The 27,862-nt window shown below is 36.9% G+C and overlaps 1 protein-coding gene and 1 long non-coding RNA gene across 7 annotated transcripts in view; one reads left to right on the top strand and one right to left on the bottom strand.

Moving 5' to 3' along the window:
• Window positions 1-22,078, top strand: part of HMMR (hyaluronan mediated motility receptor) — a 30,920-nt gene extending 8,842 nt beyond the window's left edge. For 4 of the 6 annotated variants that reach the window (XM_055285342.2, XM_055285343.2, XM_055285344.2 and 1 more), the window contains 14 exons: window positions 31-219; window positions 1,205-1,291; window positions 1,383-1,483; window positions 3,196-3,270; window positions 3,397-3,575; window positions 4,074-4,222; window positions 5,404-5,618; window positions 8,842-8,958; window positions 12,765-12,911; window positions 13,143-13,295; window positions 13,391-13,490; window positions 14,192-14,368; window positions 20,512-20,674; window positions 21,238-22,078. In XM_055285342.2, the coding sequence (XP_055141317.1) occupies window positions 31-219; window positions 1,205-1,291; window positions 1,383-1,483; window positions 3,196-3,270; window positions 3,397-3,575; window positions 4,074-4,222; window positions 5,404-5,618; window positions 8,842-8,958; window positions 12,765-12,911; window positions 13,143-13,295; window positions 13,391-13,490; window positions 14,192-14,368; window positions 20,512-20,674; window positions 21,238-21,290 (1,905 nt within the window). In that variant the 3' untranslated portion in view covers window positions 21,291-22,078. The remainder of the gene's footprint in view (window positions 1-30; window positions 220-1,204; window positions 1,292-1,382; window positions 1,484-3,195; window positions 3,271-3,396; window positions 3,576-4,073; window positions 4,223-5,403; window positions 5,619-8,841; window positions 8,959-12,764; window positions 12,912-13,142; window positions 13,296-13,390; window positions 13,491-14,191; window positions 14,369-20,511; window positions 20,675-21,237) is intronic. The other 2 variants (XM_055285345.2, XM_063643120.1) reach the window with 1 other exon arrangement.
• Window positions 19,372-24,235, bottom strand: LOC129486057 (uncharacterized). The gene is made up of 3 exons (XR_008658846.1): window positions 23,857-24,235; window positions 23,601-23,707; window positions 19,372-19,504 (listed from the first exon to the last, which is right to left on the bottom strand). It is a non-coding gene; the product is annotated as an uncharacterized lncRNA (long non-coding RNA).
• Window positions 24,236-27,862: the final 3,627 nt, after the last annotated feature.

Genomic DNA, 27,862 nt, shown 5'->3' with positions numbered 1-27,862 from the left:
ATCATTTATTATCACCTTGTTTTTGTCCAGATTCGTGTTCTTCTACAGGAACGTGGTGCCCAGGACAGGCAGATCCAGGATCTGGAAACTGAGTTGGAAAAGATGGAAGCAAGGCTAAATGCTGCACTCAGGGAAAAAACGTCTCTCTCTGCAAATAATGCTACACTGGAAAAACAACTTATTGAATTGACCAGGACTAATGAACTACTAAAATCTAAGGTATCTGAGCCTTATGATAACGTTTACAATTGAATAAATATAAACATGTTTTTTCAGGCCGGGCACGGTGGCTCACGCCTGTAATCCCAGCATTTTGGGAGGCCAAGGCGGGCGGATCACCTGAGGTCGGGAGTTCGAGACCAGCCTGACCAACATGGAGAAACCCTGTCTCTACTAAAAATACAAAAATTAGCTAGGCGTATTGGCGGGCGCCTGTAATCTCAGCTACTTGGGAGGCTGAGGCAGAAGAATCGCTTGAACCCAGGAGGTGGAGTTTGCAGTGAGCTGAGATGGTGCCATTGCACTCCAGCCTAGGCAAGAGAGTGAGACTCCGTCTCAAAAAAAAAAAAAAGATTAATACATTTATAATTTTAAAGTCAGCTTGCCTAGTATCTATTATGGTAGAGTAGGCACATCAAATAGCTTTTGCAAACCAAAAATAATTTTTTGATTTATTTTTTATAAAAATAAACCAGCAAGTCACATTAAGGAAAAGAGGGATAAGAACAGTGGACTGGTGCAGTGGCTCATGCCTGTATTTCCAGCATTTTGGAAGGCAGAGGGCTGGAGAATTGCTTGAGGCCAGGAGTTTGAGACCAGCCTGGGCAACATATCAAGACCCCATCTCTATAAACAAATTGAAAAATTAGCTAGGCATGGTGGTGGTGCACACCGGTAATCCCAGCTACTCAGGAAGATGAGGCAGGAGGATTGATTGAGCCCAGGAGTTTGAGATTATAGTGAGTTGTGATCATGCCACTCTACTCTAGCCTGGACAGTGGAATGAGACTTGATCTCTTGAAAAGAAAAAAAAATTAAATCAATCAGTAATTATGGTGTAGGTCAAAGACTGTTCTCTCTACCAAAGTATATTAAAGTCAAAAACATAGCCCCCAGTGATAGGTAGAAAAATCAATATTTGTGTATTTTAAATATGTCTTAGCGGAAAATATTTCTGCATTTTTTACGTGTTTGTTGTATTTAGTTTTCTGAAAATGGTAACCAGAAGAATTTGAGAATTCTAAGCTTGGAGTTGATGAAACTTAGAAACAAAAGAGAAACAAAGATGAGGGTGAGTGCTGCCTTTGGCAGGTTTGCTGTGTCTGGATCTGGGGATCAGTACAATTTTCTCATTTCCTAAAACAGGTATCTTTGTTGTGTAGGGTATGATGGCTAAGCAAGAAGGCATGGAGATGAAGCTGCAGGTCACCCAAAGGAGTCTCGAAGAGTCTCAGGGGAAAATAGCCCAACTGGAGGGAAAACTGTAAGTGACTGAATGTGAAGAGAAATTGTTAAGTGGAAGCAGTTCTTGATTTGACTCTCTTTACAAATTATTGTTTACTGAGACTTCAACCTTCTCTTAGTACTTATCTCATTGCCTCCCTCCAGTTGCCCTATTTCTCTTTTTAAACTAGAATGAGCCCTAATCATTCTCAAACATGTTATGCTAGGAAGTTGTATGAGTGCATTACTTTTGTACATCTTCTGTATTAATGATGAGGAAAGGTTTCATGATCTTATGAAAGTGGTCATTAGATTGAAATTGAGAAACACTGGTATAGGAAGTTGTGATTTATGCACAATCCTAGCCTTTGATTTGAGCTTTAATTTACATATAATAAAATGTGTGGATAGTAAGTATTCAGTTTGGTGACTTTAGCAATTGTATACACCTATGTAACCATTACCAAACAAGATAGAGAACATTTTCATCCCTTCAGAAAGTTCCTTCATACCCCTTCTTGTCCCCCTGCTACTGCCTATGTCAGGTCCCCATCCCCACAACTACTTTCTCACTTACATCATCATAAATTAGCTTTGCCTTTTTTAATTTATTATTATCTTTTTTTTTTTTTTTTTTTTAGAGATGGGGCATTGCTATGTTACTCAGGCTGGTCTCAAACTCCTGGACTCAAGTGATACCACCCTGACCTTACTGAGTGCTGGAGTTATAGACATGGGCCCCTATACCTGGCCAGTTTTGCCTTTTTTTAAGACATGCAAGAGAGAAAGAGCATGTGTGTGTGTTGCTTCTTTTGTTTGATGTAATTTTTCAAGATTCATCCAAACCGTTCTGTGTACTGTAATTTTTCCCATTTTATTTCTGAGTAGTGGTTCACCTTATGAATATACCTCCATCTCTTCACTCTTCTCCTTTTGATCATTATTTGGGCTGTTGCCAGTTTCTGCCATTAAAAAGACTGCTGTGAACATGTTTTATGTTTTTTTATGGACACGTTTTTATTTCTCAGAGAAATTTCTAGGAGTAGAATTCTTGGGTAATAGGGTAGTGTATATATAACATTTTTTTAAAACTCAAAAGTGTTTTTGCCATTTTTATACACCCCCTGGCAATGTATGATAGTTTCAGTTGTTCCAAATTCTCACCAACATTTAATGTTGTCAGTCTGTTTGACTTTAGCCTTTCTACTAGGTAGGAAGTGGTATCTCCTTTGTGATTTTAATTTGTTACCATGAATGTTGACCATATTTTTATGTGCTTATTGACCATTTTATGTGCGTGTCACCTTTTGCAAGGTGTCTCTTGAAGTCTTTTGTCCATTTCTTGCATTGGACAGTTTGGTGGAGGTAAACAGATAAGTAATTGAATACCAGGTAGTCTGGGACAAAAGCTTTATGGGCACACAAAATGCTATTTAGTTTGTTGGGTAGGTGGGGAAACCAGGAAGACCACAAAAAAATATTATTTCTAACACTTGGGATACTGTAATGATGGTTCTCGTCATCATAGGTTTTTTGTCAGTATATATTGAGAAAACTTCCTCACTTAAATAAAAATTTTAGTCTTCTATTTTGATATAAATTGTGAATTTGAGAAATCACACAAAATAATAGTTGAGAGTTAGGACTCTGGAGTCAGCCTGCCTGATAAAGCAGTATCTGGTACATAAGCATTATGTATGATTATTAAATAACGAAACTAGAATGTATTAACATATGCAATTTTTGTTTTAGTGTTTCAATAGAGAAAGAAAAGATTGATGAAAAATCTGAAACAGAAAAACTCTTAGAATACATCGAAGAAATTAGGTAATATGAGCAGTAGCTTTAAATTGAACCTTATTTTTTTAATACTGAGTCATTTTCATCATTTTTCTGTTATTTTTCCCTGTGCCTAAATAGATGTGCTTTTTAAGATAATTTGTTTTAACGCAGTTGTGCTTCGGATCAAGTGGAAAAATACAAGCTAGATATTGCTCAGTTAGAAGAAAATTTGAAAGAGAAGAATGATGAAATTTTAAGCCTTAAGCAGTCTCTTGAAGAGAATATTATTATATTATCTAAACAAGTAGAAGATCTAAATGCAAAATGTCAGCTGCTTGAAAAAGAAAAAGGTATTACAGTGTTTTATAGTTACTTTCTTTAGATAAGTGTGACATACAACATTGAGGAAAAATACTGCTATGCTAAAACAACCTTTTAAATATAATTAGCTATACTAACATTTTAAATATAATTAGCTATATAGCTATATAACAGCAAAAACCTGTACTGCATTTTAGAATATTTTACTTTTATAATGTTTGTTTTGTGTTTATTTCAATACAGCATATTACCTGTCTTGATTGAAATATATACAGTCACATAATTCTTGACTTTTGCACTAGATGGCTATTTAAAAATCAGTAGATATACAGAACAAGATTTATGGATTTTATTATTTAGTACATAATATATATTATATGGAGTAATGATACAAAGTTCACAGTTTTGTTTTTTTCTCTGGAAATACCATGCTAAAAGCAGTATAATGGAATATTATGGGAGTCCAGGTTTCTCAATGTTAATGTTCTTATCTAATTCCAGTATTCTTGATGTTTTGCACTTTCTAGAAGACCATGTCAACAGGAATAGAGAACACAATGAAAATCTAAATGCTGAGATGCAAAACTTAAAACAGAAGTTTATTCTTGAACAACAGGAACGTGAAAAGCTTCAACAAAAAGAACTACAGGTTGATTCACTTCTGCAACAAGAGAAAGTAATTTACTACCATATTTTTTTAAACTTTATTTTGTGTCATAATTTCCCTATGTCTCTGAACACCTTTAAATTGTGTATATCCTTTAATCTAACAATTCTATCTTTAGTCTTATCCTGAGGACATAATCATGGATATGCTGAGGATTTAGCTACGTATTTTCACTACATGTTCACCCTAGGGTTATGAATAATGTGGGTTAAAATGACAACAGATACAGCAACATAGGGAAATAATTTTTTAAAAATTTTCTGGCTCATTCTTGTGTTATTTAGGCTATATAAACATTTATAGAACATTTTACATATCAGTGAGAAGAAAGAAAGTCCACTGAAAAATTATGGGCATAGGATAGAAACAGAGAAGGAGAAGTTCTGATGGCCTGTAAATATAGAAAGATACTCCACCTTAGTAGTAACCAAGGAAGTAGAAATAATATTTTTTTCACTTACAAAATTGGCACAAATTAAAACATTTGATAATATAAAATACTGGTGAAAGTTAAGCCAACAGGCACTTACATGCACTGATGTGAAATATTATAGTGTTGGACAACCTACAACAGCTAAAGGAATTGAGTAGATCTATATACACTGACCTGGAAAGATTTCAGCAACAGAGTACATATCATTTATATCCCTCCCCAAATGTATATGTATCTATAAGTGTAAAGAAAAATACCAAAAGGCATATATATTCCAAACTAGTAGCTATCTCTGCAATGGGAAAACTAAAATTGGGGGGGAAGTTGTCAAAGATAATATTAACATCATTTGTAATGTTAGAATTATTTCACAATGGTGATGTATTTGTATATTGTATAGCGTAAAAAATAATTTTATATAATATGGAAATCACCACACACTTTTTACATATGTGAAAAATATTAATATCAAAGCCAGTTGTAAAGCAGATATATATGTATAAAATATAATTTTAATTTAAGAAGTTTGTGCATGTGCATTGCATAGAAAAAAGCCTAAGATGATATTTGCCACAATGTTAACAAGGTATAGGAAATAATCTATGAAAACAAATGTGCTATTTCTATATTGTTTTAAGTTTCCTTGAGTCTCTTGAATTTAGATTTCATCCTTCTTTATCTGTACTTTTTTTTGTCTCCTAGTACAACCTCACGATGCCATTCCAAATTATTTTGGTGGTTTTCTGTTTGAATATAGGAATTATCTTCTAGTCTTCATCAGAAGCTCTGTTCTTTTCAAGAGGAAATGGTTAAAGAGAAGAATCTCTTTGAGGAAGAATTAAAGCAAGCACTGGATGAGCTTGATAAATTACAGCAAAAGGAGGAGCAAGCTGAAAGGCTGGTCAAGCAATTGGAAGAGGAGGCAAAATCTAGAGCTGAAGAATTAAAACTCCTAGAAGAAAAGCTGAAAGGGTTTGTATTAATAGGATCTCATGTTTATATATAACTTTAGATGTATTTATTTTATGTACTTTTTTTTAGTATTCTCATATCAATCATTTGAGCATGTGAGGTTGGAATTATTTTACAATTAAGTAGTAATTATTAATTATTTTACAAGTAAGTAGTAGACACAGAATGTGTACACAAAACATACATGCAAACAAGTAAGACAGCCCCCTTTTTTAAGTTAAAAGTTAAAGGTATTACCCCCTTTTTTTTAAGGCCAAAGAGAGTTTTAATAAACAAATGACAAAAGTTTTGCACTTCTTTACTACTCTGATAATTTCTGAAATTTATTGGATATCAGCATTAGAACAATAATGAACTCGGGGCTGGATGTGGTGGCTCATGCCTGCAATTCCCGTACTTTGGGATGCCAAGGTGGGAGGATTGCTTGAGCTCAGGAGTATGAGAGCAGCCTGTGCAATATAGTGAGACCTCGTCTCTACTAAAAATTAAAACAAAAACTAGCTGGGCACGGTGGTGTGTGCCTGTAGTCCCAGCTACTTAGAAAGTTGTGGGAGGAGAATCACTTGAGCCCAGGAGATCAAGGCTGCAGTGAGCTGTGATCATGTCACTGCACTCCAGCCTGAGCAACAGAGCGAGACTCTGTCTCAAAAACAAACAAAACACAATAATGAACTTGGGGGAAAAATAAAGAATCCCTCCCATTAATAAATAGCATTCCCATTTTTGCCTATGCATTTACATGGTGTAAGTTATACCTTTAATTATATTTTTCAGGAAGCACAAACACTTCAGAAATAGCAATCGAAATGCAAAGCAGGCTGGCACAATGGCACATGCCTAAAGTCCCAGCTACTCAGGAGGCTGAGATGGGAGGATCTTTAGAGCCCAGGATTTTGAGGCTGTAATGCTCAATGATTGTGCCTATTAATAGCCATGGCACTCTAGCCTGGGCAACAAGATGCCACCTCAATCAATAACTGATAAAAAGCAAATGAGAAAAAATAATTATAACTGGGAAACATTCAAAAGTAAGAAATCTCGTATTTACAGTAGAAAGACTGAAATCTTGGCTGGATGCGGTGGCTCACACCTGTAATCCCACCACTTTGGGAGGCCGAGGTGGGCAGATCACAAGGTCAGGAGTTCGAGACCAGCCTGGCCAATATGGTAAAACCCCATCTCTACTAAAAATACATAGTAAATTATCTGGGCGTGGTGGCACACGCCTGTAATCCCAGCTATTCAGGAGGCTGAGGCAGGCTGACATCGGCCATTGCACTCCAGCCTGGGCAACAGAAGGAGACTCCATCTCAAAAACAGAAGAAAGACTGAAATCTCACTTTTTTCCTGATCTCTATTTCCTTACAATTTCTGCCACATTGTGTTTCCTTCTCCCATACATTTATTTATTTCATTTTGTTTTGTTTTGTTTTGTCCATAGTAATTGCTAATTTTTTATTTATTAAGAGAAACTATTCCTTAGCCTACATATTCATATTTCATAGTTCAGGAACACAGGTCAATGACAAACACTACTACATTTATTTAAATTAAAAAGTCTGGTTTGATTCTTGAGTTCAAATTGCAGATATTTAAATCCTTGGGATCTCATCATTAAAACAGTTGTCAAAGGACTATGGGCTAGATATGAGTTTGTGTTATTGTAATATATCTCACACCTGTGTATCTGTCTCAGTGGATACTTCTGTTATTAACCTTTTCTGTTTTCTTATGATTAGTGATGCAAATGACCAGCAAGGTTTTTCATATCCCTGCTTTTGGGGGAACAATACACAATTGTAATTAGGGGTGGTGTTCTATACTACAGCCAATTTCAGGGAACAGGAATCTTGGGAAAATAAGATAATGTCATTTTCAGAGAGGAAAGAAAATTGAGATAATTTTTTATTCCAACTCAAAAAACTGTGGTCCAGTGGTCAAGAGATAAGGATTTTTATTACTAATTCTGTTAGCTAGCTGGTTGATTCTGAGCAAAACAATCTTAGTTTCTCTCATTTTCTACTTCATTAGATATAAAAGAGTTTTATGAGATGATCTCTAAGATCCCTTCTAGCCTGGAAATTTCAAGCTTAAGAGACAAACCAACTAAGAATTGAAAATAATTCCTCTAGAGGACAGGGAAGAAAATATTTTTATTATAAACTCTTTAGTCATATTTAATTGCTCTTGCTGTGGTGTGTATATTTTTGAAATCCCACACTTGTTACAGAATGAATTTGATCAGCTGTTATTCTTATCTCAGTGTCCAACTTAGTCTATAAGTACACAATGCTTATTTACAATTTTCAATTCTGTATATTCTTTAAAAGATCTCTCATAAGCTCATATGCATATGAAAAATTTTATCACCACTTTGGAAATATATTATTTCCAAAATATCCCTGAGATTTAATAGCATATGTTTATAAAGATAAAACCCATTCTGTCTATGCAAAATAATCCATTAAAGAACTTATTGAATCTTTCAGTAATAGAGTATTATGTGGTTATTCATATAATCAAAATAAATCCACAGAGTCTTGTAACTCTTTCTGTAATTTAAAATGAAGTGGCTTTAATTGTTCGTAGTATTTCTCAAGTATCTAAATGGAGAGAATGAAACTTTATTCAATCCAGATGGTTTTTTTTTTTTGAGACGGAGTCTCGTTGTTGCCCAGGCTGGAGTGCAGTGGCGCGATTTCGGCTCACTGCAGGCTCTGCGCCCTGGGGTTCACGCCATTCTCCTGCCTCAGCCTCCCGAGTAGCTGGGACTACAGGCGCCCACCACCTCGCCCGGCTAATTTTTTGTATTTTTAGTAGAGACGGGGTTTCACCGTGTTAGCCAGGATGGTCCCGATCTCCTGACCTTGTGATCCGCCCACCTTGGCCTCCCAGATGTTTTTTAACTGCTAATCTTTTGCAGTCTTTAGTCCTGGCTAATATCTTAAGATTTTGTTTTATAGTCTTTTATATCCTACCACCTTCTTCACCCAAATTTTTAAAGTAAAATAAGCAGGAAAGATAAGTTGAAGCTAGTAGAAAAATGCATGAAAAACATGCTTTTCGAGGTAAGTCATAAATTAGGATCTGAGCTATTTAGCAGGTAATGCAGTGGTGAAGATATGAGCTATATGATTCATAGTTTCAAAGGTAAATACTATTTTCTTTCTTAGGGTAATAATTTTAGGTGGCATTTTATCTTTTAATTATTTCTTTTTCTTAGGAAGGAGGCTGAACTGGAGAAAAGTAATGCTGCTCATACCCAGGCCACCCTGCTTTTGCAGGAAAAGTGTAACAGTACAGTGCAAAGGCTTGAAGATGTTACTGCTCAATTTGAAAGGTATTTTTCTTGGGAGCCTGCACTCTTAAATATAATGTGAGCAGAAAGGGGTGTCTACCCAGGGAAATATGTGAACAAAGTAGTCACACAAAGGATGATTCGTATTAGTTTAAATTCCATAATCACCAAGCATAAATGGGCATTTAGCATTATCTGGTAATCTTATTATATTTATATAATTCCCCTTTATAATTTATAGAAATCCCCTTTCTCACCATCCACTTCAACTTTTATGCACTGAGCCAGGTGCGGCAGCATATGCCTGTAGTCGTAGCCACTACATAAGCTGAGGTGGGAGGATCAAGCCATGCACTTAGAAGCATTTGGTGCATCTGCCCTACTCTCTTGATGTTATCATTTTCATAAGGAATTCAGAAGTTTTTATCTCCTTGCTAAACCTATAAAGAGACCCACATTTATACTCATCCTATCTTCCCACCTATTACAGATTAAATGTCCTAGTCTTTTAATCTTCAGTGACCTCATTCTATCATTTTGTTATCTCATAATTTGAAACCTTTTTACTGGAATTTTTCCAATCAATATTAAAACATGTTAATGTACATCTATCTCTAAAATATATTAATTAGCTGGCCACTGTGGCTCATACCAGTAATCCCAGTGCTTTGGGAGGCCAAGGCAGGAGGATTGCTTGAGGCCAGGAGTTTGAGACCAGCCTGAGCAATAGAGTAAGACCTTGTTTCCACAAAAAAAAAATTATAAGAATTAGCCAGGCATTGTGGCACATGCTACTTGGGAGGCTGCAGGCAGGAGGATCACCTGAGCCCAGGAGTTCCAGGCTGCACTAAGCTAAGATCACACCACTGCACTCCAGCCTGGGTGACAGAGCAAGACTGTCTCAAAAACAAATGAAAAATAAATAAAATACATAAATTGTTTTAAATACTCCTCTGACCTTAACTTCCTTTTGCAGCTGTCTAACACCACCAGTCATTCCCTTCTTAACCCCAAATTCTACTCCTTTTCAGTCATTTTCCTTCTCCTTTTTCTTCTCTTGACAGAGAAGATTGTCTCTGTATCCACTTCCTCACCTCCCATGCCTTCTACTTATTTTCTCCTTAAACAAAAACTTTATTTTGGGTGGAACTACAAATTACAAAGGCCAATATAATGAATACCTATATATTAATGTTAACATTGTTATTTATCACATTTACTTTAGCTCATTTTGGGGGAGAGTTTCCTTTTATTTAGTAAATACAAAAGAATGCATAACATGTACATAAACTATAGAGCTTGAAGATAAAACTGACATGCATGAACCTATAAAAGACAACTAGTAAGCCAAAAGATTTTCAACAACTTAGTATCCATATGTAAGTTCCTCTACCATCCCAAGTAAATGGGACAGATAACACTGTCCCGGTCTACATTAATTATTTCCTTGCTTTTTTTCCCCCTGTGTATTATAATTTTATGACACGTATATCCATACAAATAATGCATTATGTAATTTTCCTTCTCCTTGAACTTTACCAAAAAATGTCATCATAGTATATGCCGTTTCCTGGGACTTATTATTTCATTCTGCATTATGTGTGTTTTCAGGATTGAATCATGTTGTCTGAGGCTATGGTTTGTTGATAGTCACTGCTATGAGTATTTTATTGTATGAATATACCACAACTTATTTATTCATTCTTTGGACTTTGGGTTGTTTCCCATTTGGTTAGTTATTATTAGTTATTTGGTGACTATAAGTATACATGTATGTAAGAATTTCTCTAAAGCCAAAGGTATATGAATGTTCAACTCTAAAACTTAATACCAAATCACTTTCCAATGTGGGAGTAAGAATCTACACTCCCACTAGTGTTGTTTAAGTTTCCATTTATCTTCTTTGCCAAAGCTTGTTAGACTTCTTAAACTTTGCCAGTGTACTTAGTGTAAAATGGCTTCTTATTGTGGATAATTCATCTTTCCTTTTCCATAAAAGGCTTGTTTATGACTTGTTTATTTGTCTATAAGGTTATCATCTTTTCCTCATTGATTTGTAGAGGTTTTCTTTATCAGCCATATGGGTTACAGGTATCTTCTGCCAGTTTAGCTTATTTTTTTATTTTCTTTTTGGTTTCTTCTGATGAGTGAAAATTCTTGATTTCAATATGGTTAAAATATTTATCTGTATGTGGGTACTTTTGCTTCTCATTTAAGAACTTCTTTCTATCTCAAGGTGTAAAGGTATTCAACTAGTTTTCTTCTAAAAGTCTTAAAATTTCACTTTACGTTTTTCCACCTAGAACTGATTTCTGTGTGTGTAGCAATATAGGGATCAAATTCATTTTTTGTTTTCCCTATGGACAACCGATTGCCTAGTTTAATTTAATTCATTAAATTGTACCTTGTTTCCCCAGTGATCTGTTTCCACATGTGATACATTATGACAGATACATAGATAAATAATTTGTATGTGTATATGTTTTATTTATAATTTTTATTGTATCAGAACATATAAATTATATAAATATATGTAAATTATATATATATATTTATTGCTAATATCAATCCCGTAAAGGAATTTCCCTTCTCGTTAGTTTGAAGAATAGTGCTTCAGGAGGTTTTTATCTATTCTGTGATTTCACTCACTATCCATATAGTCGTGGCATTAAAATTTATTTCATCAAACCAGACCTTTCTTTACAGCTCCATATTCACATATCCAGTTACCCACTTGACATCTTCAAGTAGATATCGCAATGTCTTTTAATATTAACCTGTCCAAACCAACTCTTGATCTTTCCATTGCTTTCTACCCCAGTCTCTCGTTGTTTTTTATTGTAATCAGTGACATCATCTTCCCAGCTTTTCATTCTATAAATCTTAGAGTCATCCTTCATCATCCTCTCTTCCTTACCCCCAACATTCAATCTATCTGTTGAATTTTTCTACTCTGCTTCCAAAAGAGATCTTGTGTCTTTGCCAGCTCCTTAGTCTAAGCCTCCTTTATCACTCACCTGGTCTGATAAATAATTGTTTTCAAGTTGATCCTTCAATATTCCATTCTTTCCCCTGCCCTAATCCGTCCTCCTCATAGCTCTAGAGTGAGCTACACATTTAATTACACACCTATTTATTTATTTATTTATTTTGAGTCGGAGTTTCGCTCTTGTTGCCCAGGCTGGAGTGCAGTGGCACTATCTCAGGTCACTGCAACCTCCCCCTCCCAGATTCAAGTGATTCTCCTGCCTCAGCCTCCCGAGTAGCTGAGATTACAGGCGTCTGCCACCACGCTCGGCTATTTTTTTTGTTTTTAATAGTGACGGGGTTTCACCATGTTGGTCATGCTGGTCTCGAACTCCTGACCTCAGGTGATCCACCCATCTGGGCCTCCCAGAGTGCTGGGATTACAGGCATGAGCCACCATGCCTGGCCTACTTGGACACCTTTAATGGTTCCCATCTATCCCCTAGGTAAGCCCACTGTGCCCTGCGGTGATGACCCTCATGCCACCAGCTTCTGCTCCAGCCTTTCTTACTCATTAGGCTCTAGTCTCACTTCTTATTTTTTGATAGTAATGTTTGGTATTTGATTTCTTTTCCATCTTTGTATGCATACTTCCTGCACCTAGTAGGCACTTGATTTTTTTTTTCTTTGAATACACAGCAGATGCCATGTAAACTCATTAGTACTTACCTCGGAACACTGAATTCCTACGTGTGTTAAATGCATGAATACATTAAAAACTTCAGTTTTACTTAGAAGTATATAAAGTGTAAACTGATCAGTTACGATTGTCATACGCAATAGTTAGAAAACTACTTTGACTTTTTTTTCTTTTTAATAAGCTATAAAGCATTAACAGCCCGTGAGATAGAAGATCTTAAGCTGGAGAACTCATCATTACAGGAAAAAGTGGCCAAGGCTGGAAAAAATGCAGAAGATGTTCAGCATCAGATTTTGGCAACCGAGAGCTCAAATCAAGAATATGTCAGGTATATAGAGCAAATAATGGCCTTAGAACCATGAAGACAATTGAATGTTGAAAGCCAGCTAGTAACTGTCCTTGGCTTGCTTTTGGCCATCTTATATTGCAAATTAAGAATTTACTCAGTTAAAAAAATTACACTTCTTGAAGAGTTCCTTGAGGTTTAAGAAAAAAAAAAGGAAAAATTAATGAAAGTGGCTATAAAATGTTTAGTGACCTCTTCTCTCTCAAACCAAAGGATGCTTCTAGATCTGCAGAGCAAGTCAGCACTAAAAGAAACAGAAATTAAAGAAATCACAGTTTCTTTTCTTCAAAAAATAACTGATTTGCAGAACCAACTCAAGCAACAAGAGGAAGACTTTAGAAAACAGCTGGAAGATGAAGAAGGAAGGTAATCTATGATTAGAACCTGAGTGCCTTGTTAACTCAGTTAAGATGTTATTTTTTAAATAGCTATGTTTTTCTCAATTTAATTTTTCCATGCAGAAAAGCTGGAAAAGAAAATACAACAGCAGAATTAACTGAAGAAATTAACAAGTGGCGTCTCCTCTATGAAGAAATATATAATAAAACAAAACCTTTTCAGGTTTGTCAGTTAGAAGTAAACTTACTTGTGTTTATTTTAGGGATTCACTTTGTTCCCTATTATAGTGAGGACAGTGACTCAGGTTTTCTGCAAGATCATTTTGCTCTGCACTTACAGTGCCAATTTAGCTCACTTTTAAAGGTTTATACATTTTATTAAATTATTATGCATAATTTTTTCCCACATTATTGAAGTATAATTGACAAATTTAATTGACATAATTTTTTCAATGGACCCTTTGTGGTTTAAAAAAAAAACTTTGTAATGAGGAACTTAAAAGTTTGGCTCAGAGGGCTTGCCTGGTATGAGCTTTTGATAATTAACCTATTTTAATTTGTGATATGACTTATTGCAAATACTCATTGTTTCTCAATATACTGATCTTTTAAAAAAGAATAAATGCTGATTTTGGAACTTAGATAGAAGTACAGTATTGGTTATAATGTGATCTAACTGATACAGATAAAACTGGCCAGCTGGCTTTTTTACCTTGTTTCTTTTCCTCTGTTTTAATGATATTTAAAATGAAAAATACAAAGTTTAAAAGATTTTCGTAGAGAATCTATGGAGAGCCCTGAGAATACGTAAACATATCTTGTTTTTATTTGTGTTTTTAATTTTCTTTAGTGTTTATGGTTTATATGAAACTAGTAAGATCAAACTGTTTTAAGTCTTAACTTTATTTAAAAAATCTTTTTCAGCTACAACTAGATGCTTTTGAAGCAGAAAAACAGGCATTGTTGAATGAACATGGTGCAGCTCAGGAACAGCTAAATAAAATAAGAGATTCATATGCTAAATTATTGGGTCATCAGAATTTGAAACAAAAAATCAAGCATGTTGTGAAGTTGAAAGATGAAAATAGCCAACTCAAATCGGTTTGTAAAATGACTTTTCATTTTATTAAAGATATTGGAGTGGGGGTTATTCTACCTATAATACTTAAATAAAATGAAAATCTTTGGTATCAGAAAAAAATAACAGTTTATAGAGGAAAATTGAGCGTAAGTGATTTAGTGGATTTATATTAGAGTATTGACCAGATGGGCATTCAATGTTCTAAAGTTTTCTAGCTACCTTCTTAATATATTGAAAATTACTAGAGTAATTGGATGAATTCATTAAACTTTACATATCTATTTCCATTTGCAAAACTGCAAACTCCTTGATGTAAAACCATAAAGAGAAGCAGTGTTAAAAAATATGTGGGCATTTAAATTTTTTAACATATGTATTGAGATATAATTGACATCCCATACAATCCACCCATTGAAAGTGGACAATTCAGTGTTTTTTAGTATACTCACAGATATGTGCAACCATCACCATAGTCAATTTTAGGACATTTTCATCACCTCAAAATGAAACCCTGTTATCCTTTTCCTAACACTCTCCTATCTCCTCACTCCACCCCACCCTTCAGCCCTAAGCAACCACTAATATACTTTCTGTCTCTGTTGATTTCCCTGTTGTAGACCTGACGTATTCATGGATTCAAATAATATGTGGCCTTTTGTTACTGGCTTCTTTCAGTCAATTAGCATAATATTTTCAAGATTCACTTGTGTTGTAGCATGGAGAGTACTTTATTTTTTTAATAGCCTAATAATTCATTATGTGGGTATACCACATTTTATTTATTCGTTTGTCAGTTGATAAACACTTGTTTGCACATTTTTGGCTATTATGAATAATTATACCATAAACATTCATGTACAAGTTTTTGTATGGACATTTGTTTTTATTTCCCTGGGAAATAATAGGAGAGAAATTGCCAGATCATTTGATAACTCTACTTTTAATCATTTCAGGAAGTATCAGACTATATTCAGATGAAATCGGGTGCGTTCAGGGTGGTATGCCATAGAAAGGTCAGACTGTATTCAAAAGTGGCTCATACCAATCTATATTCTACAGGCAGTGTACGAGGGTTCCAATTTCTCCACATCCTTACCAAGGATGTTATTATCTGACGACTTCTTTATCCTAGCCATTGTAGTGGGTATGAGGTGGTATCTCATTGTGGCTTAACTTGCATTTTCTTAATTGGTAATGATGTTGGTCATCTTTTCATGTGCTTACTGGCCATTTGTATATCTTCATGAAAGAAATGTCTGTTCATACTCTGCTCGTTGTTAAATTGGATTATTAGTCTTTTTATTATTGTGAGAATTCTTCATCTATTCTGGACACAAGTCTCTTATGTATTATTTGCAAATATCTTCTCCCATTCTGTGCATTGCCTTTTCACTTTCTTGATGATGTCCTTTGACCCAAAAAACTTTTATGAAGTCCAGTGTGTCTATTTTTTTGTTTGTTTGTTCCTTGGTATCTATCTCTTCTGCCAAATTCAAGGTCAGGAAGATTTACCCCTCTGTTTTCTTCTAAGAGGTTTATAGTTTTAGCTCTTACATTTAGATTATTGATTGATTTTGAGTTAATTTTTGTATGTGGTGTGAGGGAAGGGTCCAGCTTCATTCTTTAGCATGTAGACATGCAATAGTCCCCACACCATTTTTTAAAGAGAATATTCTTGCCTCCAGTTAATGGAGTTAGCATCCAATTAAAAAATCATTTAGACTGTACATGTATGGATTTATTTATAGACTCTCAACTGTCTTCCATTGATGTATACATCTATCCTTGTGCCACCACACTGTCTTGATTACTGTTGTTTTGTAGTAAGTTTTGAAATCAGGAACCATGAGTCCTCTTTGTATTTTTCAATATGGTTTTGTCTATTCTGGACCTCTTGCAATTCTATATTAATTTTGGAATCAGTTTTTCTACAAACAAACCAGCGGGATTCTGATGGGAATTGCATTGAATCTATAGATCAATTTGGGACATATTATTATTATCTTCACTAGGTTAAGTCTTCTAATATATGAATGTGGGATATTTTTCCAATTATTTAGATCTCATTTAATTTCTTTCAACAATCTTTTATAGTTTTCAGAGTGTAAGTTTTCCACTTCTTTTGTTAAATTTATTACTATTTTATTCTTTTTGATGTTTTGTAAATGAAATTGTTAATTTCATTTTTGGATTGTTCATTGCAAGTGTATAGAAATGCAATTGATTTTAATATATTTATCTTGTATCCTGCACCCTTGCCAAACTCATTTTAGTTCTAATAGTTTTTTAGTGGATTCCTTAGGATGTTCTTATGGATCATGTCTTTTGCAAATAGAGATAGTTTTACTTATTTTCCAGTCTGGAGGCCTTTTATTTCTTTTTCTTGTCTAATATCTCTGGCTAAAACCTGTAGTATAATACAATGTTGAATTTAGAAGTAATGAAAGTGGATGGACAGCCTTGCTTTGTTCCTGATCTAGGGGGAAAGTATTCAGTCTTTCTCCATGATATATGATGTTAGCTATATGATGTATGTAGTGTGACATTATTAGATGTTGATTTGTCGACCAGCCATGGTGGCTTACGCCTGTAATCCCCACACTCTGGGAGGCCAAGGCAGGTAGATCACCTGAGGTCAGGAGTTTGAGACCAGCCTGGCCAACATGGTGAAACCTCATCTCTACTAAAAATACAAAAGTTAGCTAGGTGTGGTGGTGGGCGCCTGTAATCCCAGCTACTTGGGTAGGAGAATCGCTTGAACCTAGAAGACAGAGGTTGCAGTGAACCGAGATGGAGCCATTGAGCCTGGGAGACAACAGCAAAACTCCATCTCAAAAAAACAAAGATGTTGATTTGTCATAGATGCTCTTTATCAAGTTGAGGAAGTTCCCTTCTGTTTCCTAGTTTTTTGAGCATTTTTATATGAAAGGGTGATGAATTATATCAAGTGCTTCTTCTATTTCTATTGAGATTATCATGTAATTTGTTTTTTATTCTGTTGATATGATGTATTTTATTAATTGATTTTTCAATGTTAATCTAACCTTCTGAGATAAATCCCACTTGGTTATGGCATATAATTATTTTTATATGTTGCTGAGGGGGTTTTTTTCGGTCATATTCCTAAGAGATACTGGTCTATAGGTTTTCTTTGCTTTGTTTTTGTTTTTTTAATGTCTCTGTCTCATTTTGGTATCAGGATAATGGTAACATCATAAAATGAGTTGAGAAATGTTCCCTCTTTTCTATATAGAATGGTTTTTGAATAATTGGTATTAATTCTTCATTGAATGTGTGGTAGAATTTATTGGTGAAGCCATCCGGACCTTGGCTTTTCTTGTGAATATTTTTTGATTACTAATTCAATATCATTACTTGATATAGGCTTATTCAGATTATCTCTTCTTGAGTCGATTTTCTTCTTGAGTAGTTTGTCTTTCTATAAATGTGTCTAATTTGTTGGTATATAATTGTTCATAGTATTCTTTTATAATCTTTTTTTTTTATTTCTGTAAGGTCAATAGTAATGGCTCCTCTTTATTTCTGATTCTAGTAATTTGAGTCTGTTTTTTGTAAGTTTCTTTCTTTTTTTAAATTTTTAGTAGAGAAAGAACTTCATTTTTTTGTTTGGTTTTTGGATTTTTTAGGGACAGGATCTCACTCTGTCACCAGGCTGGAGTGCAGTGATGCAATCACGGCTCACTGCAGCCTCAACCTCCGTGGGCTCAGGTGATCCTCCCACCTCAGCCTCCCAAGTAGCTGGGACTACAGTCATGCACCACCACACCTGGCTAATTTTTCTACTTTTTGTAGAGACGGAGTTTTGCCACATTGCCCAGGCTTGTCTGGAGCTCCTGGATTCAAGGAATCTACCAGCTTTGACCTCTCAAAGTGCTGGGATTATAGGCTTGAGCCACTGCACCTGGCCAAGAACTTTTCTTTTTTGTAATTTCATCTTCTATTTTAGATGTGGGGGTACATATGCAGATTTGTTATATGGGTGCATTGCATGATACTGAGGTTTAGGGTATGACAGGTCCCATCACCCACGTAGTAAGGATAGTACTCAATAGGTGGTTTTTCATACCTTGTTTAATGGCTGAAAAATCCAACATCCGATTACTCTCAGACATTTTTTCTCCTTTTGTCCAAATGTATAGGTTATACTTTTCTGTTTATTGGCATACCTTGTAATTTTTCACTGGAAAGTAAATTTTTAGATCATATATTGTAGCATTTCTAGGTACAGCTCCCCCTCCTTTTGGGGTTTTTTATTTGCTTGTTTGCTTAATGAGTGGCTCAATTATTTTAGTGAAACCTGTCCCACTACCTCCCCAAATCCCAACAGTGTTGTGCCTCTGATGTTGCTGTTCAGGGAGGTACAGTTTTAGTATGCCCACAATTACCCTGGGATGACACTTGCTTTGGTAGGGCTGACTTCCCCTCTTTCCGTGAACATAGTGGCTGTAAACTCCAGTAGATGCTGGCTCCTTGGTTTATTATTTGCAACAGTGCCTTAGAGCATAAATTGCTCTATAAACTAATCCAATCAAATTCTGGCTCCTTTGTAGGGATTGCATCTGAGAGCAGTGCTGGGTATTTATTCTGACTACAGAAGGGCTCGTCCCAGCTGTCTTATTCCCTAGTTTTCTCCTGCAAATGAACTAGTCTACTGTTCAGCCTATATCTTAAATCTCCTCCCAATTCTCTCTCACTATAACCACCACTGTTCTTTAGTGGTTCCCCAACCTTTTTGGCACCAGAGACCAATTTTGTGGAAGGCAGTTTTTCCACAGACTGGATCACCCAGCTCGTGATGGGTTGATGTGGATGGTTTCAGGATTAAAGTGTTCCACTTCAGATCATGAGGCATTAGATTCCTATAAGGAGCATGCAACCTAGATCCCTCACATGTGCAGTTCACAATAGGGTTCACACTGCTGTAAGAATCTAATGCCACAGCTGATCTGACAAGACGGGGAGCTCAGTGGGTAATGCTTATGCTTCCTGGCTCACCATTTACCTCCTGCTCTGCAGCCGGGTTCCTAACAGGCCATGGATGGGTATCGGTCTGTAGCCCGGAGGTTGGGGACCCCTGCTTTAGAGCACCCTTAGGCTTCAGCTTCTCCAAGCTCTGTTGCAGGTGAAGTCAGTTCCTTTGAAAAGAAATGAGGAGCTACCTGTTCTATGGCCTTCTTGTCTTTTCCACCCTCCTTTCCCCCTCCTCCGTCAATATCCCTGAGCCAGGACTAGAGCTGAAATTGGGGACAATGGCAGTTTTCTCTCTGAGTGACATCCTCTGCCCTAGGAGCTGAGTTTTCAGTGGACTTTTGGGGAGGAGATGAGGAATAGCCTCAGGCCCTCTTGACTCACCTCCTGGTGTACAACCATCCCCCTCATGAGCCAGAGAAAGAGTAATCGGGGCCCAGCATTTTCAACACACTGTGCCCAAGGTGAGCCCCTGTCCCATGAATGGGGCTGAGTGGAGGAAGGGATCCCCCACCTCACAGTTCCATTTGTCCAGGATATAACGGCAGCCACAGGGAGCTGGGGACAAGATGAGAAACTGATGTCCTGGTGCTCCTGGGAGGGAAGCTTCTGACTTGAAGTTGGGGGAAAAGAGGGCCCTGTGCTTTTGGCTGTAGCCGTCTGGCATGGGCTTTGCCTTGCTAAGCTGGGAGTGGGAAGAGGGGAAGGAGTTTTGGCTTAAATACTGCAGACTCTCATCTTTTTCACCAAATTTTTGCAGATTTTCTTGAATAGATGTTTCTTCATTTGCTGTTTTTCCCTTAGGTCAATTTTCAGAGGCTTTAACTGGTTAACATTTTATAACTTTTAGTTTCACTAGGGAGCAGGTCAGCAGAGCTTTCATGCTGTCATGCCAGAAGTCCATCTCAGCAATTACTTTTGAGTTGAACTTTTATCAGAAAAATAGCTTTGTAGCTGTAGAGGGGCAAGGACATTTAAAAGACTGTATCTCCTTTGTCACAGCTGTTTCAAGTCATTTTGTAATTCAGTCTTAAAGCCTGTCTAGTAGTGATTTTTGCCGTTGAGTGTGATAATACAAAAACAACTTTGGAATTTGCCCACAACATTGGTAACACATTTCACTGACATAATCTTTAATAATTGTTTATTACCTATTATTATTTTTTTTACCTAGGAAGTATCAAAACTCCGCTGTCAGCTTGCTAAAAAAAAACAAAGTGAGACAAAACTTCAAGAGGAATTGAATAAAGTCCTAGGTATCAAACACTTTGATCCTTCAAAGGCTTTTCATCATGAAAGTAAAGAAAATTTTGCCCTGAAAACCCCATTAAAAGAAGGTAAGACATGAATAAATGTATAAAAGTGTCCTCTTCCTTTGGATTTGCTTTTACAGCATTTAGCAAGTCATCCATTTTATGAACTGTGAAAATTTGTTGACACCTTCTGATAAAAGCAATTCTTACTGAGATTGTTGTGTACAATGACTGTTTTTTTCCTCCTCCTGTACTTTCTTTTCTGTATACCTGGATTCTGCCTGTTCTTCAAGGCTGGATCAAATTATATCTTCCTTGAAGCTTTGCATGACTATTTTGTCCCTGTCCAAACACCCCAAATTACTCCCTCTATGATACCCTTAGCATTTTAACCTAAATGTCTCTTAGGTCCTTAATCATTTTCTAATTTGTAGTTTTAGAGAAGTAAATTTCTTATTTCTTGACTGTGAATGTTTGTCTTTCACAATAAATTAAAATTGGTTGAAATGATACATCTAAAAATTATCTTACAGAATATATTGCTTCATCTGCCTTAGAGAAGATACGAGGCCTGTTTTTAGTTTATAATGATTGATAAATTCGTTTTAATCTAGATTACTAATACTTCTTTTCAATAATTCTTCTAGGCAATACAAACTGTTACCGAACTCCTATGGAGTGTCAAGAATCATGGAAGTAAACATCCGAAAAACCTGTTGAAGATTATTTCATTGGTATTGTTGTTATTGATGTTGTTGTTACTATGTTTGACATGGGTATTTTATAATGTTATATTTCATTTTAACTGCCAATCCTTAAATATGTGAAAGGAACATTTGTTACCAAAGTGTCTTTTGACGTTTTATTTTTTCTTGCAAATACCTCCTCCCTAATGCTCACCTTTATCACCTCATTCTGAACCCTTTCGCTAGCTTTCCATCCTACAATGCATCTCATCAACTCAATCTTCCTTTAAAAGTCAGTATCATATTATTATCCTCCTGTTCTGAAACCTTAGTTTCAATAGTCTAATCCCCAGATTTTTCAGCTTGATCCTGGAGGTCTTTTCTAGTCTGAGCTTCTTTAGCTAGGCTAAAACACCTTGGCTTATTATTGCCTCTACTTTGATTCTGATAATGCTCACTTGGTCCTACCTATTATCCTTCTACTTGTCCAGTTCAAATAAGAAATAAGGACAAGCCTAACTTCATAGAAACCTCTCTATTTTTAATCAGTTGTTTAATAATTTACAGGTTCTTAGGCTTCATCCTATTTGTATGAAATTATAATCTGTGGATTGGCCTTTAAGCCTGCATTCTTAACAAACCCTTCAGTTAATTCTTAGATACACTAAAAATCTGAGAAACTCTGCATGCAACTATTTCTTTAGAGTTTGTCATATACTGCTTGTCATCTGCATGTCTACTCAGCATTTGATTAACATTTGTGTAATATGAAATAAAATTACACAGTAAGTCATTTAACCAATTAATTTTTCAGCTTGTATTTTATGAAGTTATATTCATGCTTCTATGTAAGATGTATTTATCATCTCTACCCTACCCACACCACCTTGTCCCCAGAATCACAAAAGATACTGTTTAGAAAGTGGTAAATCTCTCTCTAAAATGCCTGTTTTGCACATATCATTTGTAAGATATTTATAAGCTACCTTTTTTATAATGTGTTCTCACTGATGGCCCAACAGGGACTATCAGTCAGAATTGATTTTTATAATTATTTTATTAGATCTTAATACATGCTTGATTTTAAAATACAGTTTTTTAAATTAAGTTCAGAAGAAATGTAGAAATTAGAAAAATTATCTAATAAAATAAAATGGTTTAATGGGCTGGGACCAGTGGCTCGTGCCTGTAATCCCAACACTTTGGGAGGCTGAGGCGGGAGGAATTCAAGACCAGCCTGAGCAACATAGTGATACCTCATCTCTAAAACATATATAAATAAATAATAAAATGCTTCAGGACTTCTACTTTTAGCCAAGATGGGGTAAGAAGATGAACAACCAGGTGCACTGCCCGAAGTTCTGCCCACTGGGAGGATTTCTCTTTACCACTATCCTTCAGGGATGTCCCAGAGAAGGGCTGGCGTACTGTAGCTATCCACTTTCAGGTGATGCCTACATATCACACTGAACCATCTATAAACTAGGCCCATGTTGTTTCTTCCTGTCAACTCATCATAGGGAACTCTCCATGAGCTTGGGAGAAAAAAGGCAAGGTAGCAGGAACAGGGACCATGGGCATTTGGGTCACTTCTTCATGTAACTTGCTTTTGCCTTCAGGTACTGCCTGGGCCCAGTCACACACATAACTTGTTCTTTGATGATGTACTCCTGCTGTCCACACCCAGCGGCGTTATGGCTTGTGGGTCAGATAACACCCAGCTCATGATGGGCAGCTCAGGTTGCATGGTAACTTAATTGACCATGGTAAGCATTCAGTCCCTTACTGAAGCCCAGCAGTAGGCCCAGAGCTGTTTCTCAAAAGAGTAGTTATCTGCATGGGATAACAGGTCTTTCTTCAAAATATTAAGGATCTGCACTGAGATTCATCTATATGGGCCTGCCAAAGGTTCCAACAGCATCTCTATCTGCCACTGACACTTCAAATACCATTGGATCTGCAAGTTCATATGTCCCAAGCAACAAAGCAGCTTACATAATAGCCTGGACCTATTGTAGAACCTTTTCCTATTCTGAGTCCTACTCCAACCTAGCAGTCCTACTCCAAACTAGCAGCTTTTCAAGTCACTCAGTAAATGGGCTGGAGTAACAAACTCAAATGAGGAAACGTCTCCAAAATCCAGAGGCCTGCCACATGTCATGCATCTTCTGGCTGTAGGAGGGGGCAGATGCAAAAACTTACCTTAGAAGAGGTATCTCAACATGCCTCATACCACTGGACCCCTAGAAATTTTACTGAGACATGAGAAAGCCTTTGAATTTTTGTTGGATTTACTTCCCACTTCTGACATGCAAATGTCTTACCAATAGGTCTGGAGTAGTTGCTACGTCTCACTCATTAGGTCCAGTGAGCATAATGTCATCAATGTAATGGGCCAATGTGATGTGGAAAGAAAAGGCAATCAAGATTCCTGTGAACAAAATTAGGACAGGGCTGGTGAGTTGATATACCCTGAGGTAGGACATGAAGGTGCATTTCTAGCCTTGCCAGCTAAAAGCAAACAGCTACTGGTTGGCCTTATAGACAGGGATGGAGAAAAAGGCATTTGCCAGATCATACCAGGTAGCTGCATACCAGGAACCAGAGGTTGTGTTAATTTGCTCAAGCAATACATCTGGTACAGCAGCTGCAATTGGAGTCACCACCTAGTTCAGTGTGTGATAATCCACTGTTTTTCTCCAAGATCCATCTGTCTTCTGCTCAGGCTAAACAGGCGAGTTGAATGGAGATCTGGTAGGAATCACCACCCTGCCTTCCTTCAAGTACTTATGGTGGCACTAATCTCTTCAGTCCCTATAGGAATTGAGCATTACTTTTGGTTTACTATTTTCCTAAGTACAGATAGTTCTAGTGGCTTCTACTTGGCCTTTTCCACCATAATAGCCCTCACTCCATAGGTAAGGAAACCAATGTGTGGATTCTGTCAGCTGCTGACTGTATTCTAATTATACATTCTAGAACTGGGGGATAACCACAGGATAGGTTCAGGAATTCACTGGGCCCATTGTGAGTTGGAACTAAGCTAAAACTCTGTTGATCACCTGACCTCCATAAGCTGCTACCCTGACAGTAGCACTTTGGATCTCCTGAAATTAGTGTCACTTCAGAGAGCCAGTGTCTACTAGTTCACAAAAGATCTGATTATTCCCTTTTTTTAATGCACAGATACGTTGGTAAAAGGCTGTACGTCCCTTTGCGGAGGACTAGGAGAAAGACTAACAGTATAAACATTTGGTTATGAACCAGGGTCCCCTTGAGGTCCTCCCCTTTAATCGAAGGGTTTTGGGCTCTATAAAGTGGCTCAAGTCTGGGAATTAAGGGACCACAATTCTGTTTTTATGATTCAAGTTCAACTTTTGTCACTTGACTTAGAAGTTTTCTGCTTATACAGGTCAAGTAAGACTTTAGTAGTTTCCTATCTATTTCACTTCTAGGAAAACCATGATCAACTAGCCAAAGCATAGGTCTACACAAGTCAGATTATTCTGATTGTTCCTTTGGCTCTGTCATTATGATAACCACTTCACCTTGCCTTTGGTGGTTGAGTCCCATTACTTGACCCTTGCCACCCTGGGATCCTTTACTTCCATTATATTTAGGTTTTCCAGTTCAGTGACTGCAGTGAGCTCTGGCCTACAGAGAAGAGCCACTAGAGTTCTGAAAAACATGCTGGAGCTCTCCTCGCAAATTTATTTCTCATAGTATTGGTGAAAGGTATGCTTTCTTGACCTTCCCAGTGTGGATGAGTAGTTCTTGAGTGAAAAATCTACTCTAATTTCCCAATATTCCTAAACCTTTTAATCCCATCCTTTAGATGAAACCAAGGCATGTCCAGCACTTCCAATTCATCTTTTCCATGTTTCAGTAAGCCAATCAAACTGTGAGCACCCTTTCTAACTCCCCAAGCTGCAATGTTAAATGCAGAATCTTTGCTTAGTGAGCCCATGTCAATAAATTTGACCTGATCCAACTTTATGTTCCTTCCATCATTTTCCGACACCTTTATTATCCATTCCGACATATGTTCCCAGATTTTTGTCTGTATAAATTAGAGACTTTCAGTGACTCTTTGGAGTATAGCACATCTCTTCATGGGTAACACTTTGTTCTTGTCTAGTTTCAGGTCTAGAAGCAAAGAAGGGTGGTGCAAGTGGGTCTGAAGGAGAATCGACATTGCCTTGCATATCAACTGCCTCAAAGGAGGCCATTACAATTTCCTCAGGCAATGCGGTGTTAATCATCACAGACAGGTTGGAGGATGCTATCACGGGAAATAGAGAAGCTGCTTCCACTGGGGTTGAGAAGCCTCTTCACTAGCAAAGAAGACTCATCAGAATTTAGGGGCTTAGTGTCCCCAGCTTCATCAAAGTCTTCCCCTATGTCCCAATCCTAATTTACAGAATCCCATTTTTTTTCAGTAAGTGCCCTCATTTTAACAATAGTCACTGCAATGCTGGAATTCTAATTTGTGTTGTAATTCAGCCAGTTACAGGATGAGGTGCTGTGTTTCATTTTCAACAGTCTCAGCTCTGGGGCTACAGGAGATAGGGATTTCTTCAGGGTGCACATAGAAGCTTTCAGATTATTTATGGAGCACTTGAGCTAGGAATAAAAATCCCTACACTCACCTTTTTTTGCACCACTTTATCCAGTGACATTAGAAATAGCCAACTGTCCTCATTATACTCATTATGAAGCAGAATAGGTAGTCAAGGAAGTAAACATGCCCTTGGTATGCAGCAACTGTGGCTTACTGCACCACACACTTCAACAAAATAAGCCCCAGCATTCACACTGTAGTCAAGCTAATTCAAGCAAAGCTATCTTCAGTAGGAAATTTCCCCATAGACAGCATATACATTTTGATTTTACCTATCCTCAGCCTGACCCTTTGCTCATTACAATAGTAAAAAACCCACCACTGGGTGGAGATTTAAGATGCTAATGAGACATGCGATATATGAACAAGCATGTACAGCCACTGCTCTTGTGCACCCAGAGGACCACCCAGAACATGCTTACTAGTAACACCTCTTCCCACCCCCTTATGATTAATCACGTAAGACTCCCAGAAAGGGAGTCTCCCTAGTGCCAGTCTTTGTGATGTCATCCTTACCAGCGGCCTGTACTGAAGCCTCTCTCTAAGGATGTACTATCTATTGTGCATTTAACTTTCAAAATATTCTTTCTCCTTTGCAATGAATTGCTTAATGCTGCAACGTCTTCACTCTGCCTCTTAAGTTCTTTTAGACTAAGAAGACAAGAACAAAGGTTTCATAACAGCCATCAACAATTAGTTTTCCAAAAATCCAAAAAAAAAAAACAAATCATATACATAGTTAGCCAGCTCCTTGCCTCTTATAACTGGTTGATTAGAAGGGGCCAATGCAATTATTTTGTGTATTTCTATTGCCAGATCATGCTATGCACTCAGTGCTCACTTTACTAACTGGAAAGAATCATTAACATATTTAATAAGATCAGAGTACCAATTCCAAAAACGCTGGAACCATCAGGAAACTCATCCTTAACATTCTGTCCCTCTAGAACAACTCTTGGTACCAAAATCTGTATTAGTCACAGTTCTCCAGAGAAACAGAACCAGTAAGAGATACATAGGAAAGTTGATTTACTATGAGGAATTGGCTGACATGATTATGAAGGCTGAGAAGGCTTGCATCCTGCCATCTGCAGGCTGGAGACCCAGGAAAGCAGGTGTTGTTCAGTACAAGCTTGAAAGCCTGAGAACCATCATAGCAGAGGGTGTAAGTCTCAGTCCAAAGTCAGCAAAAGACTGATGTTCCAGCTCAAACAGTCAGGAAGAAGGGATTAATTCTCCCTTCCTTTGTTTTTTGTTCTACTCAGCCCTCAATGGACCCCCAATCAGCTTTAGCGCATCCACTAATTCAAATATTAACCTCATTCAGAAACACCCTCACAGACAGCCCCTGAAGCAGTGCCCATGGTCAACCTATGATCTAGTCAAGTTGACGTATAAAATTAAACATCACAATTAAACATCACTGGGTTTGGGAACTGAACACCCTGTCTAGTCTAACTCATGCCCTATTTATCTACAATAACTTTTAACCTTGAATGCTTGTTTGTGTTTCACACTGTTGACAAGAGAGGACAGAGGTCAGGATGCCCTGCCTCCTTCCTCAGTATCATTCTTTCAGATTCTCTGCTTGCTGCTTTTCATGACTTCTATGTGAACACCCCCTAAAACAGGATGAGAAGGATGACAGAGGTGGTGAAAATATGAAACTAGGCCCCAGAACCTATTTGTGGGTGAAGCTGGACCCCAAGACATCTATCCTTATGAAGGTTTTACTTGAGACTCCAACTCTAGCTTATTCATTAGTCCTTTAAATTAGGAGTCATCTAAGCTCCCATCACAAGGCAAATTTTGACAAATAGATTTTCCAGAAACTGTTACAACAAAGAGGGTGGGGTCAATACCTTGTCTCTTCATCTCTAGCCACAGTAACATTCATCCATTTTCCAATCTGTTGTCTCTTCATCCATTAGGACTTTCTAGTTTTCAAGAAAAAGAGTGAAAGCC

This window comes from Symphalangus syndactylus, chromosome 7, assembly GCF_028878055.3.
Source record: "Symphalangus syndactylus isolate Jambi chromosome 7, NHGRI_mSymSyn1-v2.1_pri, whole genome shotgun sequence".
Taxonomy (NCBI): domain Eukaryota; kingdom Metazoa; phylum Chordata; class Mammalia; order Primates; family Hylobatidae; genus Symphalangus; species Symphalangus syndactylus.
The sequence above is the reverse complement of the archived record's forward strand: the minus strand, read 5'-3'. Positions and strand labels throughout refer to the sequence as shown.